General features: G+C 42.3%; 2 protein-coding genes across 8 annotated transcripts; one reads left to right on the top strand and one right to left on the bottom strand.

The window, feature by feature from the left end:
- Positions 1-487: 487 nt before the first annotated feature.
- LOC124039880 (26S proteasome non-ATPase regulatory subunit 11B) lies at positions 488-5,973 on the bottom strand. Its single transcript, XM_046356388.1, has 13 exons — positions 5,789-5,973; positions 4,848-4,949; positions 4,372-4,568; positions 4,131-4,188; positions 3,590-3,784; positions 3,087-3,231; positions 2,912-2,972; positions 2,737-2,799; positions 2,416-2,541; positions 2,287-2,322; positions 2,078-2,129; positions 1,821-1,963; positions 488-1,678 (listed from the first exon to the last, which is right to left on the bottom strand). The coding sequence occupies exons 1-12, from the start codon at positions 5,877-5,879 to the stop codon at positions 1,821-1,823; spliced, it is 1,269 nt and encodes a 422-aa protein (XP_046212344.1). The 5' UTR covers positions 5,880-5,973; the 3' UTR covers positions 488-1,678.
- A 161-nt stretch (positions 5,974-6,134) lies between these two features.
- On the top strand, positions 6,135-16,744 carry LOC124039881 (cyclin-dependent kinase 5 activator 1-like). 7 transcript variants are annotated; one of them, XM_046356392.1, is made up of 5 exons: positions 6,135-6,322; positions 9,884-9,928; positions 10,162-10,215; positions 10,374-10,416; positions 12,465-16,744. In XM_046356392.1, exon 5 carries the CDS (start codon positions 12,731-12,733, stop codon positions 13,637-13,639), a length of 909 nt encoding a protein of 302 aa, XP_046212348.1. In that variant the 5' UTR covers positions 6,135-6,322; positions 9,884-9,928; positions 10,162-10,215; positions 10,374-10,416; positions 12,465-12,730; the 3' UTR covers positions 13,640-16,744. The 7 variants fall into 7 exon arrangements, with proteins under 7 accessions (XP_046212348.1, XP_046212349.1, XP_046212347.1 ...); XM_046356393.1 differs by lacking the exon at positions 9,884-9,928; XM_046356391.1 differs by lacking the exon at positions 10,374-10,416.
- The last annotated feature ends 74 nt before the right edge of the window (positions 16,745-16,818 follow it).

Here is a 16,818-nt window from a genome sequence, read left to right as displayed (position 1 = left end):
CTGTAAAAAACAATCCAAAGATGTCATTGAAATTGTGGTTTAATGCCCTTTGATGGAACGAGGCCATTTTCCAACACAGGAATATTTGCCCAGCAGGAGAAAAGACAATACACAATGCCAAAGTATTCATACCCCTCCAATTGCAGTTCACATGGCAATCCTAGAGTTGACTTGACAGGGATTTTTCCTACACAGCTCTTCCCTTTGATTTGACCTTCTTCCTTACTTCCACCCAGTAAGCAACTGGAGAGATTCATTCTTCCCCACCCATTTGAAGCTGCTATAGTCCCAGCACACATTTACTTCGCAGGCCTTCGTCTATTAGACCTTTATTTCTACACCGGCGTTCAAATCAACTGAAGTCACTTGTCCAACAAGGGACACCCAACCCAAATTACCTTAGCACAAGAGCACATCATAGGGCTAAACTGGCCCAATCGAACTTTGCCAGGGTCATTGATATTTTCCAAGAGGCAGACAGAAATCCTTAAAAATACAAAAATGTTTATTTCTGAAAATGACAAATGAAAAAAAAAAATCTAAACCATACAAATTGTTGTTTGGTTATTAGCATACCAGGATCTAACAATGGATTAATCGGTCACTCGGGATCAGACAGACGCTCAGAAGCAATCAATACATCTCCACTTCTGCACCCCTAAATTATATAAATGTAGCCAAACGTTGAGGCAAAGTAGAGGGCCAAAAGAGGGCACTAGTAGTGTGAAATGGCATCCATTCTGGACTATGTACTCACAGTATGAAGGGGACAAAACTGTCTGATTAATTTGAGTTAAAAACAAAACACAAACCAAATAAAGTGATGTTGACAACCATTTGAAATATCATGAAGGGGAATTGACTGACTCTTGGCATGAATATGATGAGCACAGCAAGATTTAGAGGGAGCTAGTTTTACTAAATTTAACACAGGTTAGCATTTGTCATCACAAATCTTGTTCTGGAGGTAGCTCTGCGGAGTGGTCACTAGCTGGCACAAAAATCAGACTTTAAACCTAACCACAATGCATAACCTTAAATTATGACCAAAAAGCTCATTTCTGTTTTCATGAATACCTACAGTATAGCCCCTTTTGACTTTTCAGCTGGCGAGTCTAAGGGGAAATTGCAGTTCTTCCTCCAGGACAAGACTCAAGAGAAATGTCAACATGCAAATTTGCCAGCTTGGGCTATCCCAATGTTTTCTAACCTACCTTCAACTAGCTAAAACCCCATCTGCTTCAGAAAGATATGAACAGAGAGAAATGAAGAGACCACCTTGACCAAACGCCTTGTCCCGGGCCTGTAAAAGAAGCAGTGTTGGTGGCGCTCGATATTGCACCTTTTCCTGTGGCAACGGAGTCAGCTGTAGGCTTTGTAAGCCCAATCTTTATTCTACAGGAGATAAACATGTATTTCTCTTTCTTAAACTTTTATTGTGGTTGTACAATATTCCCTGATGGCCTGCTGTGGCCGATGAGATTTTAACAGAATCCTGAAAGAACATCAAAAAATAAAATAATGCGAATTAGAGGGGTGATGGAATTGTCCATTGAGGGGGAACCGGGAATCCTGTTGACTTTTTTGGTCGCTCTCCCATGTCCCCTTCTTAAAACGTTACACACTCTTGTCACACACACACACCCGCCGCTGTGCTGCTGTGGTCCCGCCATTTGTTCTGAGGACGAAAAATACACAAGATCTACAGTAAGCACAGTGGTTTGAAAAGTCATCCTTTCCTGTTTGGAAGGATGCAGTGAGTTATGCAATCTGACAGAACATGTGGCAAGTGTGCATGTGTCGCTCTTGAAGAGCCCCACCTATGTTAGCTTCTTCGCTTTGTTGTAAAGCGAGTCCACAACTTTGCTCATGTTCTGAATTGTTTCCAAGGCCGCTCCATAAGTCTTGTCAACTGGTGGCTCATCAAATATGATCAAGACACCCTCACCTTGGTCCAGGATCCCTATAATGAGTCATAAAGGCAATTTAGACTAAACATTAGACTAAGAATACAAGTAGAGGTGTGATACAGTAGTTTATAACAGACATGTATCAAGCAAGTAGAGAATTGATTTACCATGAAACTTCTTGTCCAGGATCATCTGTGACAATTTCCTCTCGACATCCGCCTAGGGGGGAAAAACAACAACACATATCCACCGATTACTGACAATACATCAAGGCATAAGATGTGTGACTATTATAACACAGGACTAAATGCGTGCCGATTTTCCCCCCTTCTCAAATACCAAAGAAATTAAGGTAGCAAAGCAGAAACCGCTATACCTTTGACAGTTTGATGAGACCTGATATGTGTTCAATCTGGAAAGGAGAAACACCATAAAGGATTATGATACGAGTGGTTAGTTAGAAATCCAACATCAAGCCATATTTACCATCCCCGGATGTACATACCTGTACTCTGGAGAAGGGTTCGATGACACGGATAAGGTTCCCTTCCAGCAGGTTGTCATACAGTGTGGCCAGGTGGGTTCTGATGATGGGGTCGTCTCTCAACTCTGCTTTGTATTCTGTAAGGGCCTAGAGATGGAGGGGGGGGGAATAGGAGGAGACGGAGAGGAAAGAAAGAGGGAGAAAAGAAAGAGGCTTAGTGGGGAGGAGAGGGAAGGTGAGACAAGGGAGGATACAAATGGGCCCATCACAAGAGAGATCCTCAGACAGACACACACAAAAAAAAACATTGCACCAACAATGAGGGCAAAAGAGAGTTGTTACCTTCTCAAAGTCTGCTAATGATCTGTTCTTGCTGGCTTGTGCAACACATTTCAGTGCATCTGTCTGCAAAGGGAGGTAGAGACTACGGTCAGCCAGGTACCAACCAATTAAAACTTGTTACACAATGCAAGGTGAGGAAAAACCACCCCCACACACGCAAATGGTGGGTTCATACCTGTCGGCCCGCATGCCGCAGGGCCAGTTTACCGCTGATCAGGGATTGCACCTCTTCTGGTCTGAAAGAGACCAGCACCAGAGGGTCAACCAAGTCGGAACACATCAACGCTACCCCAAGCCATACCTGTATGCTTCATATCATTGCGACACAGCTAGGAGGTAGTATCACTTACAGGCTGAGCATGATCTTGCAGAGCAGCATGTATTTGAGACCGGTAATGGCTTTAGGGTGGTCGATGGAATCGTAGCCCTCAAAGGCCTCAAAGAAGTAGGAGTAGGCAGTCTTCCAGTCTTTCTCCGAAGCTGCGTGGACAATCCCTGCAGGGAGGAGGCATGGTCAGTCATCCACACTAAGCATGGCACTTCACCACCTCAACACACCACCTCCTTAAATTTGGGTCAATAAACTAATTCTGGGTGTGACAAATGAGTAAGGTATTGACATTGAAATCCTTTGTAAATGAATACACAATGAATATAGGCCATTTTTCTGATCAATTGACAGCCTCATTGATTATTTTATTGATAGAACAAAACTAGAGCTCAGAGTGTATTCTATTCTGTTGTATAACTTTGTTGTTTCTGACAAAATAATAACATAAGCTGCCATTAGTGTTCCTCAATGGCTTAGCAACTGTAGGGGGCTATGGATGGAGGCTCGTTCACTGGGACACACCTGACATCATGTCCAGGGCAGCTTGCAGTTTGGGGGGACAGTAGATGCCGTTGGCCGTGGTGCGGGCTGAGGTGAGAGCGGCACGGGCCTTGGGCAGGTTGCTGAGCGCGTGGTACGTCTTGCTCTCCTGCAGCTGCACCTCCACCAGCAGCGCCTTGTCGTCCATCTTCTTCAGCTCATGGAGCAGCTGGGTGCCTGAACACCAGAAAAACATAATAGAATGGTCATATAGTAATTTAGCAGACACTTATCTAAAGTGCCTTCTAGTTAACACATCTTTAGTATACATGTGTGTGGCCCACAATCTTGGTGTTGTGGAATATTAAAGATCAACTCAATGTCATGAGTCTCGACCTGTTTGACAGCTCATTATAAGGCGTCCAGGAGACGGGGGTGAATGGGATACTAAGTCACGCTACATAGAGTTGGATACAGCTATGGGTGAACATATCCAATGCTTAGCCCTCCACGCTCAGACAGATGCTGAGCTCATGGAGCAGGGATAATAATGTCAGCCCATACAGATAGAACTGTCACTCACCAAGCGCCAATGCCTCCTGGTATCTTTTGGTGTCAAAATAGAGCGAGATCAGACGGGCCTGGGGAGAGGGGAAGAGTAATGTGTCATTGATTGCCATTGAAACACATCATAGTGTAAAAATATGAATGATATCACTTTGGGATGGTAGGGAAATATGTTGAGAGACTAAATCACATATGGTCTTCAAACTAAATCGTCAGTCTACAACAGCTCGTCTTCTAGGTGAAGGGGGTCAGCTTACCTCAAGAGCCTGCCTGAGGAAGGTCCTCTTCTCCACCTTGGCCCACTCAATGCATTCCAGACACAGCTCCACCTCCTGGCCTGTAGCTGCCTCCATGTCTAGGAAGAGGTCAAGCAGGGAGCGGACCAGCCGGGCTGCCTTAGCCTTACTGATGGAGATGAGGAATGGCCGCACAAACTTCAGCAGACCCCCCAACTCTGGGGTAGAGGAATGACCACAGCAGAAATTAGGGCTAAATGAATTTCAACAGTAAGCCTATCTTGTCAACCCAATAAGTCTATCTATCCAAGGTTGTGTTGTGTCTGTCAAAATAGTGATGTTAGCTTCATAACTGGAAATAATCTCTTATTGGGTACTACTGAACATTTAAGCAATACTGTGAATTATAGTGCAGCTAATGGATTACACACTCCCAAGTTAGTCTAGGTCAGCAGCCAGGATAATAGACCAGATATGGTGTTTGTGTTGAGGCTCACCTGCAGCCTGTCCTGTTTTGGCCAGGAGTGACCCCAGCTCCAAGATGCTTTGTTCTTTAACCCGAACGGCTTCTTCATCACTGTCCTGGATATCTCTCCTCACTGTTCGACAAGGAAAATAATGCACAGATTGGCTATGTCTTTTCATACACTGACAATGTCAGTCTCCTAGTCCTAGCTAACACTACTTTGTTCCATGTCTGTCTTAGTTACTGTCTACTAGGCTTGTAAGTCAACAGCTACCTGGGGCACTGTGACTAATGCAATTTGATGACAACTACAACACAGGGAATAGCATGCTACAAAGCTAACTACAGACCTATCAACAACAAGTTGGTAGTTAATTAACTACCTAGCGATAGCTATTGAAGAACAGTAGATTTGACCTCACTGGTCAGTTGGCAACGTAAGCAAGCAAACTTAGTAACTCATTTTAGAGCGTCTAACAGTAGCTACATTGTCTACACCAAAATTACACACCTAACTAAGATTAATTTAATTATCAGGTGCATTGAGGTAGCTAGTTAGCTAGCTGACTGGTTACTATAGTTGGCTAACTAGCTTTTATTACAAGGCTGCTAGCTAGCTAGCCAACAACACTAGCTAGCTACCTAACGTTAGCTATCTAGCGACTTTGAATTGTACTGTGATAACTGTTAGTTACACACATGTTGCATAAAAACAACATAATAACTAGCTAACGTCTTTGCAGTCAGTCTGGGCGTTCCAGATCATCATGGCCTACTATAGCTAGCCAGTCATCCCAACGACCACCGTGCTAGCTATCTAGCTAGCAACCCAACGATTCTACAGTGAGTCAGCACCGCACACAAACCGGCTCTCGTCAGTGTATAAAACTGACTTTGCGGTGACTTAAATCGAACATAAATACAACAACAACACTGGTCTTTCTCGTCTAAATGCCCAACACCATTACTTACCGATAGAATGCAGAATATCAATCGAGGCGTTACGATCCGTGCTAATGAGAGACTGAGCTCTCTGAAACTCAACCACTGCCGCAGCCGCCATCTTAGCTAGCCAGCTACCGATTCAAAAGCTGCCTGCCTACAACAATCAACAATGCCATAAGGAAATACGTCAAGGACTACGCAGCTACATCACGGGAGAGGGAGCCAAATATACGTTTTGGGGATTTGTAGTTCAGTATTTATAGTAAGCAGTATATGGTTATATTACGGTTATATTTTGCCGTGCTGACTGACTCAACCCAATCAAATAAATTGTAGGAGCAGAATGTGATGCCAATTTCACTTAGGCCCAATCATCAGCATTTAGTTGTGTAGCGAGGGTACGCTATACACTCACTTCTTCATCCCCATGTTGGCTGCTTGACAATAAAAGAAAGTTGAAAGAAAACTAATAGAACAGGAAAACGCATATGAGGATGTCTATAAATAATTGCGTCCAAGTTTCTATGGTGGAATTTGGGCTATAGGCTACTTTGAAGCAAGGTAAGACATGCCTCAATCAGTGGTGTAAAGTACTTCTGCTTAAGTCGTTTTTGGGGGGTATATGTACTTTATATTTTGGACAATTTTTATTTTTACTAAACTACATTCCTAAAAAAAATAATGTACTTTTTACTCCTGACACCCAAAAGTACTCGTTACATTTTGAATGGCTAACGAGGCAAGAAAAGGGTCAAATTAATGCACTTATCAAGAAAACATCCCTGGTCATCTTGCGGACTCACTAAACACAAATGCCTGATTTGTAAATTATGTCTGTGTGCCCCTGGCTATCCTTAAATAAAAAACAAGAAAATTGTGCCTTCTGGTTTGCTTAATTAACACCCAGATAAGGCCACTCGATGTTATCCTCACAATTATCCTGATAGGTCCCCATCTGGTGTTTTCTGTAATGACCTTAGTGATCACTGTTTTACACACCTGTGTTCGAAATGGCTGTTCAGTGAAACGACCTGTCCTGATTTGTCATTGTTAAAAAACTTTAATAAATTAGCCTTCCTTCATGAACTGGCCTCAAATTGTATCGAATTGGCTTGATCCACTCTGTCGAAGAAGCTTGGACCTTTTTTGATATTTTCAGTGGTATTGTTAAACATGACCCAAAGAAAATTAGAATTAAAAACGGGTTCAGCCCCTGGTACGACCGTGATTTTGCACAGTTACTCCACTTCAAGCATTGCATTTGGCGAAAGGCTCAGCACACGCATACTCAGGCTGACTGGCTCTCGTTTAGGCAAATGAGAAATATGTGCACCCAGGCTATCATGAAGGCTATCATGAAGGCCAAAGTTAGTTACTTTAAGGAGTAGTTCTCTCTAGGTCTAACCCCAAGAACTTCTGGAAAACGGTTAAAGACCTGGAGAGTAAACCCTCCTCCTCACAGCTGCCCATGTCCCTTAATTTGATGTGGTTGTTACTGACAAGAAGCACATGGCTGAGCTCTTTAATCACCACTTCGTTAAGTCAGGATTCCTATTTGACCCAGCCATGCCTCCTTGCCCGTCCAACATTTCCTCATCTCCCACCCCTTCTAATGCGTCTATCCCCAATGCTTCTCCCACTTTTCCCCCTGCCCTGCTACAAAGTTTCTCCCTGCAGACAGTCACTGAGTCTGAGGTGCTAAAGGAGCTCCTGAAACTTGACCAAAAAACATCTGGGTCAGATGGTTTAGACACTTTCTTCTTTAAGGTTGCTGCCTCTATCATCGCCAAGCCTATGTTCAACCATTTTTAACCTGTCTCTCCTTTTTGGGGAGGTTCCCATTGCTTGGAAGGCAGCCACGGTTCATCCTTTATTTAAAGGGGGAGATCAAACTGATCCTAACTTTTATAGGCCTATTTTTATTTTGCCCTGTTTATCAAGTGTTGGAAAAACTTGTCAACCTGATTGGCTGTCTTGATGTCTATAGTATTCTCTCTGGTATGCAATCTGGTTTCTGCTCAGGTAATGGATGTGTCACTGCAACCTTATAGGTCCTCAACGATGTTGCCATTGCCCTTGATTCTAAGCAATGTTGTGCTGCTATTTTTATGAACTTGGCCAAAGCTTTTGATACTGTAGACCATTCCATTCGTGTGGGCCGGCTAAGGAAAATTGGTGTCTCTGAGGGGTCTTTGAACTGGTTTGCTAACTACCTCTCAAAGAGCGCAGTGTATAAAGTCAGAAAATCTGCTGTATCAGCCACTGCCTGTCACCAAGGGAGTACCCCAAGGCTGGATCCGGAGCCCCATGTTATGCTCAATTTACATTAAGAACATAGCTCAGGCAGTAGGAAGCTCTCATCCATTTATATGCAGATGATAGTCTGCTGGCCCCTCCTGGGTTTTGTGTTAAACTCTACAGCAAAGCTTTTTTGGTGTCCAAAAAGCTTTCTCTACCCTTAACCTTGTTCTGAACACCTCCAAAATAAAGGTAAAGTGGTTTGGTAAGAAGAATGCCCCTCCCTCCATATGTGTGATTACTACCTCTGAGGGTTTAGGGCTTGAGATAGTCACCTCATAAGTACTTGGGAGTATGGCTAGATGATACACTGTCCTTCTCTCAGCACATATCAAATCTGCAGGCTAAAGTTAAATCTAGACTTGGTTTCCTCTATTGTAATCGCACCTCTTTCACCCCCTCTGCCAAACTAACCCTGATTCAGAGGACCATCCTACCCATGGTAGATTACGCAGACATAATCTATAGATCGGCAGGTAAGGGTGCTCTCAAGCAGCTAGATATTCTTTACCATTCAGCCATCAGATTTGCCACCAATGCTTCTTATAGGACACATCACTGCGCTCTACTCCTCTGTAAACTGGTCATCTCTGTATACCCATCGCAAGACCCCACTGGTTGATGCTTATTTATAAAAACCATCTTAGTCCTCACTTCCCCCTATCTGAGATATCTACTGCAGCCCTCATCCTCCACATACAACACCCGTTCTGCCAGTCACATTCTGTTAAAGCTCCCCAAAGCACACACTTCCCTGGGTTGCTCCTCTTTTCAGTTCGCTGCAGCTAGCGACTGGAACGAGCTGCAACAAACACTCAAACTGGACCGTTTTATCTCCATCTCTTCATTCAAAGACTCAATCATGGACACTCTTACTGACAGTTGTGGCTGTTTTACATGATGTATTGTTGTATCTACCTTCTTGCTCTTTGTGCGGTTGTCTGTGCCCAATAATGTTTGTACTATGTTTTGTGCTGCTACCATGTTGTGGTCATGGTACCACTAACAAACAACAGTACTAGGTGCCTGCTCACTTGAATTAAAGGGTAACCACACTCAAAAATATACATTTCTTCAATTTTTCCCAGACCTCAAAAGTGGTCTCCTGGTGTGTTTGTTTTAAGCATTGTTATTGATTTAGAACATCAAATTTGTTTGTTTTTCTATTTAAAAAGTGTGCTTTTGAGAGTGAAAATCTGGAAAAACTGAATTTCTGACACGGCCTACTATTAGCACTTACCCAGTACAGCGTCGGTTGGCCTGACTGTGAAAGACCAATTTCAGAGTGTATGTCACTATTCTCAAATGATGTTTCACACAGGGTGCCTTTCCTTTGCGGAGTGGGCCATTTGAGAATTTTTTGGCAACTTTGGAGTACACCCCCTTCTCTAGACACCACTGGGCCTACACCATTTAATTCAAAGTGGTCTGTTCATGGAGAAAAAAAAAGTGAAAAGGAGATTAATATACCCTTACTAGGTCTGAACAATGATAAGTTGGGCACTTAACAGGATAGTGCATCTCAATAGATTTCATACTGCAAAATGTCATTTATTTTAATTCTATCATGGCTATCCCTACATTTAGATTTATGCGACTCATTTTGACAGCCTAGATGTGATCTGAAATGTAGGTTATTGATAAATAAAAATCTTTCATAACTGTGGATATTTATTTATTGGCTACTTTTCTTGTTTAATTAAAACAGTTGGGCTACATGCTAAAATCCATTCATTGAGTGCAGCTTTGTTGTGATTGGACGGAGTTGCAAATTACAGCACCACGGACAGAGCTCGACCACTGCCTTTCTCCCTTTTACAACAGGGAGCCAGTGGGAGTGCACTGCAACCCTTGAAAGCGCATCTCGCGGTGAGGACCAACAACACATTTTCATATCAGCATCCATTCCACAGTTGCCTACCATCCGCTGCGCACCAGAGACGGGCGATAACTAGGATATGTCAAGGCGTGCAATGCTTTTGCTTGATTAATGCCTTTTCTTTCCTTGGATTGTACTGTTTTTTTATCTGCATTTTCCAAGATGGTTTGAGGTTTCACCTTGATGTGCACAATATCAAATTAATTGGCTGCTACTGTTTCAGAAGCCATCACTGCAGTGCCATTTTTTTCATTTACTGGAGGACAAATATCACACTGTAAGTAATGATTGTATAATTTGCCTAATATTGTAGCCTATTTCGAAGGATAACATACTGAATTATAAATGGTAAACATCAACATGTGAGAATGGGCAACATCACTTGGGAAAATAGGCTACACTGATAGATTGAGGTATCCTATATTTTTTTTGCAGGAAGCTACCCATATGCACCATAATGAGGAGTCATGTCAAAAGGGTTTGTTGGAATTCCATATTACTCAGCGTCGAGTTTGCGCCTTTTATTAGGACGCGGACTCTCGATTTCAGAACCATGGACAGCAGCCGATCTACACAACCACATGTAACAGCCTTGAAACCAAAGCTTGCAGCTAGACAAACTGTCTTTATATTTCAATTAACAGGTAAAATAGCCAAACATATGGGATTTTCTGACAAACGAATAGCCTGCTTGATATCAACTTAAAATCTTTGCGTCGCAATCACTTTTTTGTTGTTTTGGTTATGGCTTAATCTTATCTCGTTGAAATGTTTCTCAGCGCACATGACTCAACAATATACTAGCCAATAGATGCAAAAGTTAAGAAACAGTGCATAGCAATAATTCGTTTATATATTTTTTTACAAACATCGTTTTGAATTCTCAATTATTTCGTAGGCTATAGCAAATGTGACCTTCACATAAAGGTGTTTACATTTCAGGCTTCCATTTTAAAACGGTACTACTGTATGAGCATGGATACATCCATCATTCGTTAGGCTTCGATCGAATTAAAGCATGTCCATGTATAATTCAAGAGGAATTGGATGTGTTGAGATCAATATAAAAGTTGAGTAAGTTGGACGGCTGTTTATTTTTTTTAAATTAAAGGCATAGGGCCCTTCGGATGTGTTTACTTTGGTTTACCATGCGGATAGTCGACAAGCAAGCAGTGTAGTTGCTAATCCAACTTGTTGTTGTTATTTGCTGTCAGAACTGCGGAGTGCTTTGAAGACACCATAACATTCCCTGGTATATGCCTAGATTCACCCGTCTGTTTTTAATTTACCAAGTAAAAACAACACAGCTTAATTAGATCATTCAAATTGGACCACCGAGCACTTGTCGATAGAAAATCTACTGTATACACCAGGCGTATTCCACCGAGGGCCCGCTGCCCCCTAAGGGTCATATTGTTTTTATGAATATCTCTTATCAACAACAGAATAAACTATCTACAGTAGAAAATAGTAAAATATCTTGTTTCTGATGATTTCTTTATTTCTCAAATCCTATTATTGAGGAAATTACACTTACTAGAGTATCTGACATAGGCTTTGAAAAAGCACCAGCGATTAGGCTTCCAGTGCCAGAGGTGTCATGCCCATAGGGGGCACATGCCCCCTCAGATATGTCCTGTTTTTAAAATGTTCAGATGTAAAATTAATTACTAAATCACTAGAATTATACGTAATTATTATGGCTCTAGATTGCAGGAAAAAAAATTCAGGTGTTTAAAAGAAAAATCTGAATTCTCCAATCACCACCACTCCATCCTCACCTACTAGGTGTTCCCTCTAAAATAATAGGTGCATGACCGCCCTCAGTGCGGCATGTGCCACTGGTAAGCTTTCTTGACTTGGACATACAATTTGCCAACACATGGCTAACCTTTGTTTAAAACCAGCTAAACAGCTGCTTTGAGTGAAAATGTGTTTGGAGTTACCATTCTAGCTAAAAGGAATTGAGAGTTTACACTTCCTCTTCCAATTATAATGTGGGTAGGTCAAAACAAATATGTTTACCAAATCTATTCATTTTAAAAATGTGGATTACTTGTTTTTTTTTGCTAACGTATTATGGGGGTCCCTGGGTATGCCGGTTTGCCTGGGAGGGGTCCATGCTTATGAAAGCATATCTGAATGTTATGGAAATTCCTGTGAATTATTAGAGCCAACCAAGATATCTCAACACAATAGCCTTCACAGCATCACTTATGACATGCTCCTTTTATAAGGACACAGACAGGTGATTTCAGGACCTTGGACAGCAGCCGGCGTACACAACCAAAACAATGTATCCAAACAATGCTTGCAGCCAAATAATCCATAATTATTTTCAATTAGGAAATATCTTTGCATTTATTTAATTATCACAATCAAGATGGGCCTATTTCATTCTCAACATCAAATACATTGTATATTGCTCACAATTATGAACAGGCAATGAGTGGTAAAATATAGCCAATAGCTACTGTAGACATGCATTTAATTTTTGCTAACATTGAACCATTTTGTTTTCCACAGGCACTTTTGACCTAGCTGAGAAGGAGAGCCAAGTGCAAAGAGAGAATCTGCTCAGACCGACTCCTGATCCATCCAGTACATACCTTCCTGTCAGGGCTACAAGGACCTACTGTGGCATTAGATGCCTGAAAGGAACTGACGCTTGTAGCCAGGGTCTCCCAGCTCAGAAGCATTGAGATCCTCAGGACCTCCCCTGCCATTCTCTTTGGTCTGTCATCCACTAACCTAGAGAGGCTAACGCCCCTGGATATTGCTACTCAGTCACCATGGGAACCGTGCTGTCGCTCTCGCCCAGCTACAGGAAGGCGGCCCTCTGCGAAGATGGGCCAGCCACAGTGGGCCACTACGCGGCCGTTCAGAACAGCAAGAACGCCAAAGACAAGAACCTGAAGCGTCACTCGCTCATCAACGTTCTGCCATGGAAGCGGATCGTGGCTGTGTCGGCCAAGAAAAAAAGCTCAAAGAAGGTGCAGCCCAACGCTACATACCAGAACAATGTGACCCATTTCAACAATGAGAACCTGAAGAAGTCTCAGTCCTGCGCCAACCTGTCCACCTTCGCTCAGGACCAGAGCACCCCGGCCCTCGTCAAGAGCTCCAACAATGCCGCCTCGTCAGTCAAGAAGGCCCCCCTGACCAACTCTAATGCAGCCCCCGGCACGCCCAAGAGGGTGATCGTCCAGGCCTCCACCAGCGAGCTCCTGCGCTGCCTGGGTGAGTTCCTGTGCCGGCGCTGCTACCGACTGAAACACCTGCCCCCCACTGACCCGGTGCTGTGGCTGCGGAGCGTGGACCGCTCGCTGCTTCTTCAGGGTTGGCAAGATCAAGGGTTCATCACCCCGGCCAACGTGGTGTTTGTCTACATGCTGTGCCGCGACGTGGTCTCCTCCGAGGTGGCCAATGAGCACGAGTTGCAGGCTGTGCTGCTCACCTGCCTCTACCTGTCCTACTCATACATGGGCAATGAAATCTCCTACCCGCTCAAGCCCTTCCTGGTGGAGAGCTCCAAGGAGACCTTCTGGGACCGCTGCCTGTCCATAATCAACCTGATGAGCGCTAAGATGCTCCAGATCAACTCGGACCCGCACTATTTCACCCAGGTGTTTGCCGATCTAAAGAACGAAAGCCAGAAGGAGGAGGAGAAGAGCCGCTTGCTCATTGGTCTGGACCGGTGAGGGTCCCGGGGCTCAGGGAAGGGGAGGGAAACCAGGGGAGGAGAGGGAAACCAGGGGAGAGGGGCCTACACCAGTTTAGTATTTCAAAGTGGGAGATTGGTTGAGGGAGTAGGAAGAGGGGAGTGGGGAGGGGAAGTTTTGATGGGAAGAGATTCATTTTTAGGGTTAATTTGGCTCAGATCTAGCCAAAACGTTTTAGATTATAAGCATGTTTGAGAGCTAATGGTACAACGGAACGCAGTTTGATGAAAAAAAATCTAACATTTTATGGTAAAAATCTTATTTATCTCAAGTTTTCTGAAGACCAAACTAATATTTTTAGAAGGAAAGAGAATTGCATTTTCACTTTTGACACCTAACAAAAATGCCAGACTCGGGTACATTCTCTGCTTACGCACATGTATAAATACATTTGAAAAATACAAAACCGACAATGGGGGAAAAAAATAGAAACGGAACACATCTACAGCTATGAATGTGGAGAGAACTGAGGCTGCAGCACCCTACCAACTACCTGCTGTTTGTTCTGACTGTATGAGATGCACTGCCTACAACAGGATGGTCAAGGGCCCTTGCGTGACTGGGCTAGTGTTCACATCAACAGACAAGCTGCAACGCTGGCTCTTTAGACTGAAGTGAAAACTCATGTACCCCCACTGCAAGGAAGGATATGGACTCGACAGTTCTGCTGCGGTGCAAACAGTATCTGATCTGAATGGAAAAGTGGGGGCATGGATGCTGGATTCATGTTGTTGTGGCTTTATTGTTTGTGACTTGGCTAGAGGGGTTTGGTGGAGAAAGATTGGTTCAGAAGGACTTGACAACATTGAATTGCATTGTGGGCTTTTTTATTTTTACAACAAGACAATAGGACATACAACATCAAACACAAGGCTTGATTATCACACTTTATGTTAATAAGACCTACTTTATTTTCATCTCAAAAAAAAAATTTTACTCTTCAAATGCTCAAGCCCAGGGTGGTTTATTTATTGATTTTCTTAAAAAGCTTTTAATTTTTACTTAGAAATAATAAACTAATGCATGCAATTCTTCTTGAATTTCTGACGACAATAATTAATTTACTTCTTTCCATTTGATCTGTAATTAAACCAACTGCATCTGCATTAGAGAATGCTGTGAGAAAAGTGAAAACTAGTTTATTTAGCTATGCTTGCTAAAATAGGCTATTTGTTTACCAAGGAATAATTGTGTATTTTTGTCTAACGGTTGTATCTAAAAACACTTTGGAATGAAGGTCCATATTCTACTACAAGACATTTAACTTGAACAAATGTTTAGCTAGTGCCACATCTTTGATGAAAATCTTGTAGGTCTGAAAACACATCCACATGTTGAGCGATTGGGTGGATTTCCATCTTATAACTAAGTGAAACTCAATTGGTTATTTTGGCAAATCCCATGTATTCAAAAGATCATGAATGAATGATAAATTGGTCTGTTTGTGAGTAACTGGTGAGCTTATCTTTGGTGGGAATGAAGATCAATGGTTGTTGCAAATGAATGTTGCAGGGAATAAGCTATAGATTGACCCTAGATTAAAAACCAATTTTTAAAAAGTCTGACCATCGCCAAAGTAACTACCACATCAGAGAGACCTTAAGTAAAGACAAAGACCCTAGAACCCTAGACACAGTGCAATCCCAAACCCAACACACCACCCAGCTCCACATATCAACAAGACAACATAACCATCAGCCAATGGCAGGCCATTTCACTCAGTCACACCAGAGAATATGACAGGTAGCCTCCCCTGGAATAATCTCTTAATGCCAATATTAATCAAATCTAAGCCAACAATTTATTCAGCTGGGGAGGAGATGAGATTAGGTTCAACTGTAGGTTATATCCAAGTTGACCTCCATGGAGATAATCAGGTTTTCAATCAGCTGAAGCCACTCTGAGAAATGGACGAGCATAGTGGGCAATAGGAACACCATGACAGCCATGACTACATCTACGTGAGAGCAAATGGAGCAGTCAAGATACATGGCTATCATTTCCATTGAATAACTGTAAAGGCTAGAAACGGGTAGAATGATAGTACCTCCATCTCCAATAACTAATAAGATAAAGGGAGCTGGTAGGTTTTTCTGTCAACCACTGCTACAGTATATGTTGTAAGAGATAAGTGGAATTGAATCCACAATTGAACAGGAGTAAGTTGTCAATAGTATACATACACTAAACTGGACCTTGGGGGAAATAAATTATGATAACAAGAGTATATGCCCGTATTTCATCATCTCAACAGTGAGAAATGATGCATGCTTTGTTTCATAGTTTCTCAAATTTCTTTCTGGAAATGGTTGACAGTCATATGCAGACAATACTTTTTTGTTGTGGTTTAATTTTTTTTAAATTCATGCTGAAAAAAAGGCTATTCTCTTTTCTCATGTGATGAAGGTTGTTCTTAGGGACTGTTGGTTGATATGATCATTTCTCTCCTCTGCTGTATCAGTTGGACTCAAAGAGAAAAATGAATGGTGCAAGTGAATGGTGCATGTGTTGTGGAGCAGTACCGTGGCATTGTTCCTTGTCATGGGGAGATGAAATGCAATAGGACATGGGTTGTTGGGTGTTGTGTGGTGTAATAGGGGGGGGGGACATGCACTTGACAGGCTACTGCTCTAGGGAAAAGGCAGGGCATATGGGGTCAAGGGTCAAAAGCAACTCACTAAAATGTGCCATTTTTTTTCAATTGTATCACTGAGTAGTTGTTTGAAAAACCTTACAAAAAGACGTGATAGTTAGAACATTTCTGTTGACTTTTTCTGTATCTTGTTAAGTACTTTGTAGAACAAAAAAGAAAGTGTTAAAGAACTTCAAAAGGGTATTTCATTGACTGCATGTGTGCCGAGTGTGTGAGTGTGTGTGTGAGAGTTTATTTGTACAGAAGAATGTGTGAAGTTTGTTTTCTTATAACCAATAGGAAGTGGAAAAAGAGGATACTCTACACTGATAGGCTACTAGTTATTTTGAAAAAGCCTTTGCTGTAATTGAACCTTTTCCAGTTTGTTTCTGCTTTCTTTAATTTATTTTTGTACTGTGATGGAAAATAAAATGCACTGATTGCTCAATATGCACAAATGAGTGGTGTCTTCATCTGCAGTTGGACCCTTCAGTGATATAATCACATACTTTTCACTATTTTTTTA

The sequence above is a fragment of the Oncorhynchus gorbuscha genome, linkage group LG07, assembly GCF_021184085.1.
Source record: "Oncorhynchus gorbuscha isolate QuinsamMale2020 ecotype Even-year linkage group LG07, OgorEven_v1.0, whole genome shotgun sequence".
Lineage (NCBI taxonomy): Eukaryota > Metazoa > Chordata > Actinopteri > Salmoniformes > Salmonidae > Oncorhynchus > Oncorhynchus gorbuscha.
This window is presented reverse-complemented; position numbering and strand designations above follow the sequence as displayed.

Coding starts and splice junctions, on each gene's coding strand:
- LOC124039880 (XM_046356388.1), bottom strand. CDS start 5,879: ATGGCGGCTGCGGCAGTGGTTGAGTTTCAGAGAGCTCAGTCTCTCATT. Junction 4,569..4,847: donor CAAAACAGGACAGGCTGCAG/GTGAGCCTCAAC, acceptor CCTCTACCCCAG/AGTTGGGGGGTCTGCTGAAG. Junction 2,973..3,086: donor TGCAAGATCATGCTCAGCCT/GTAAGTGATACT, acceptor GGTCTCTTTCAG/ACCAGAAGAGGTGCAATCCC.
- LOC124039881 (XM_046356394.1), top strand. CDS start 12,731: ATGGGAACCGTGCTGTCGCTCTCGCCCAGCTACAGGAAGGCGGCCCTC.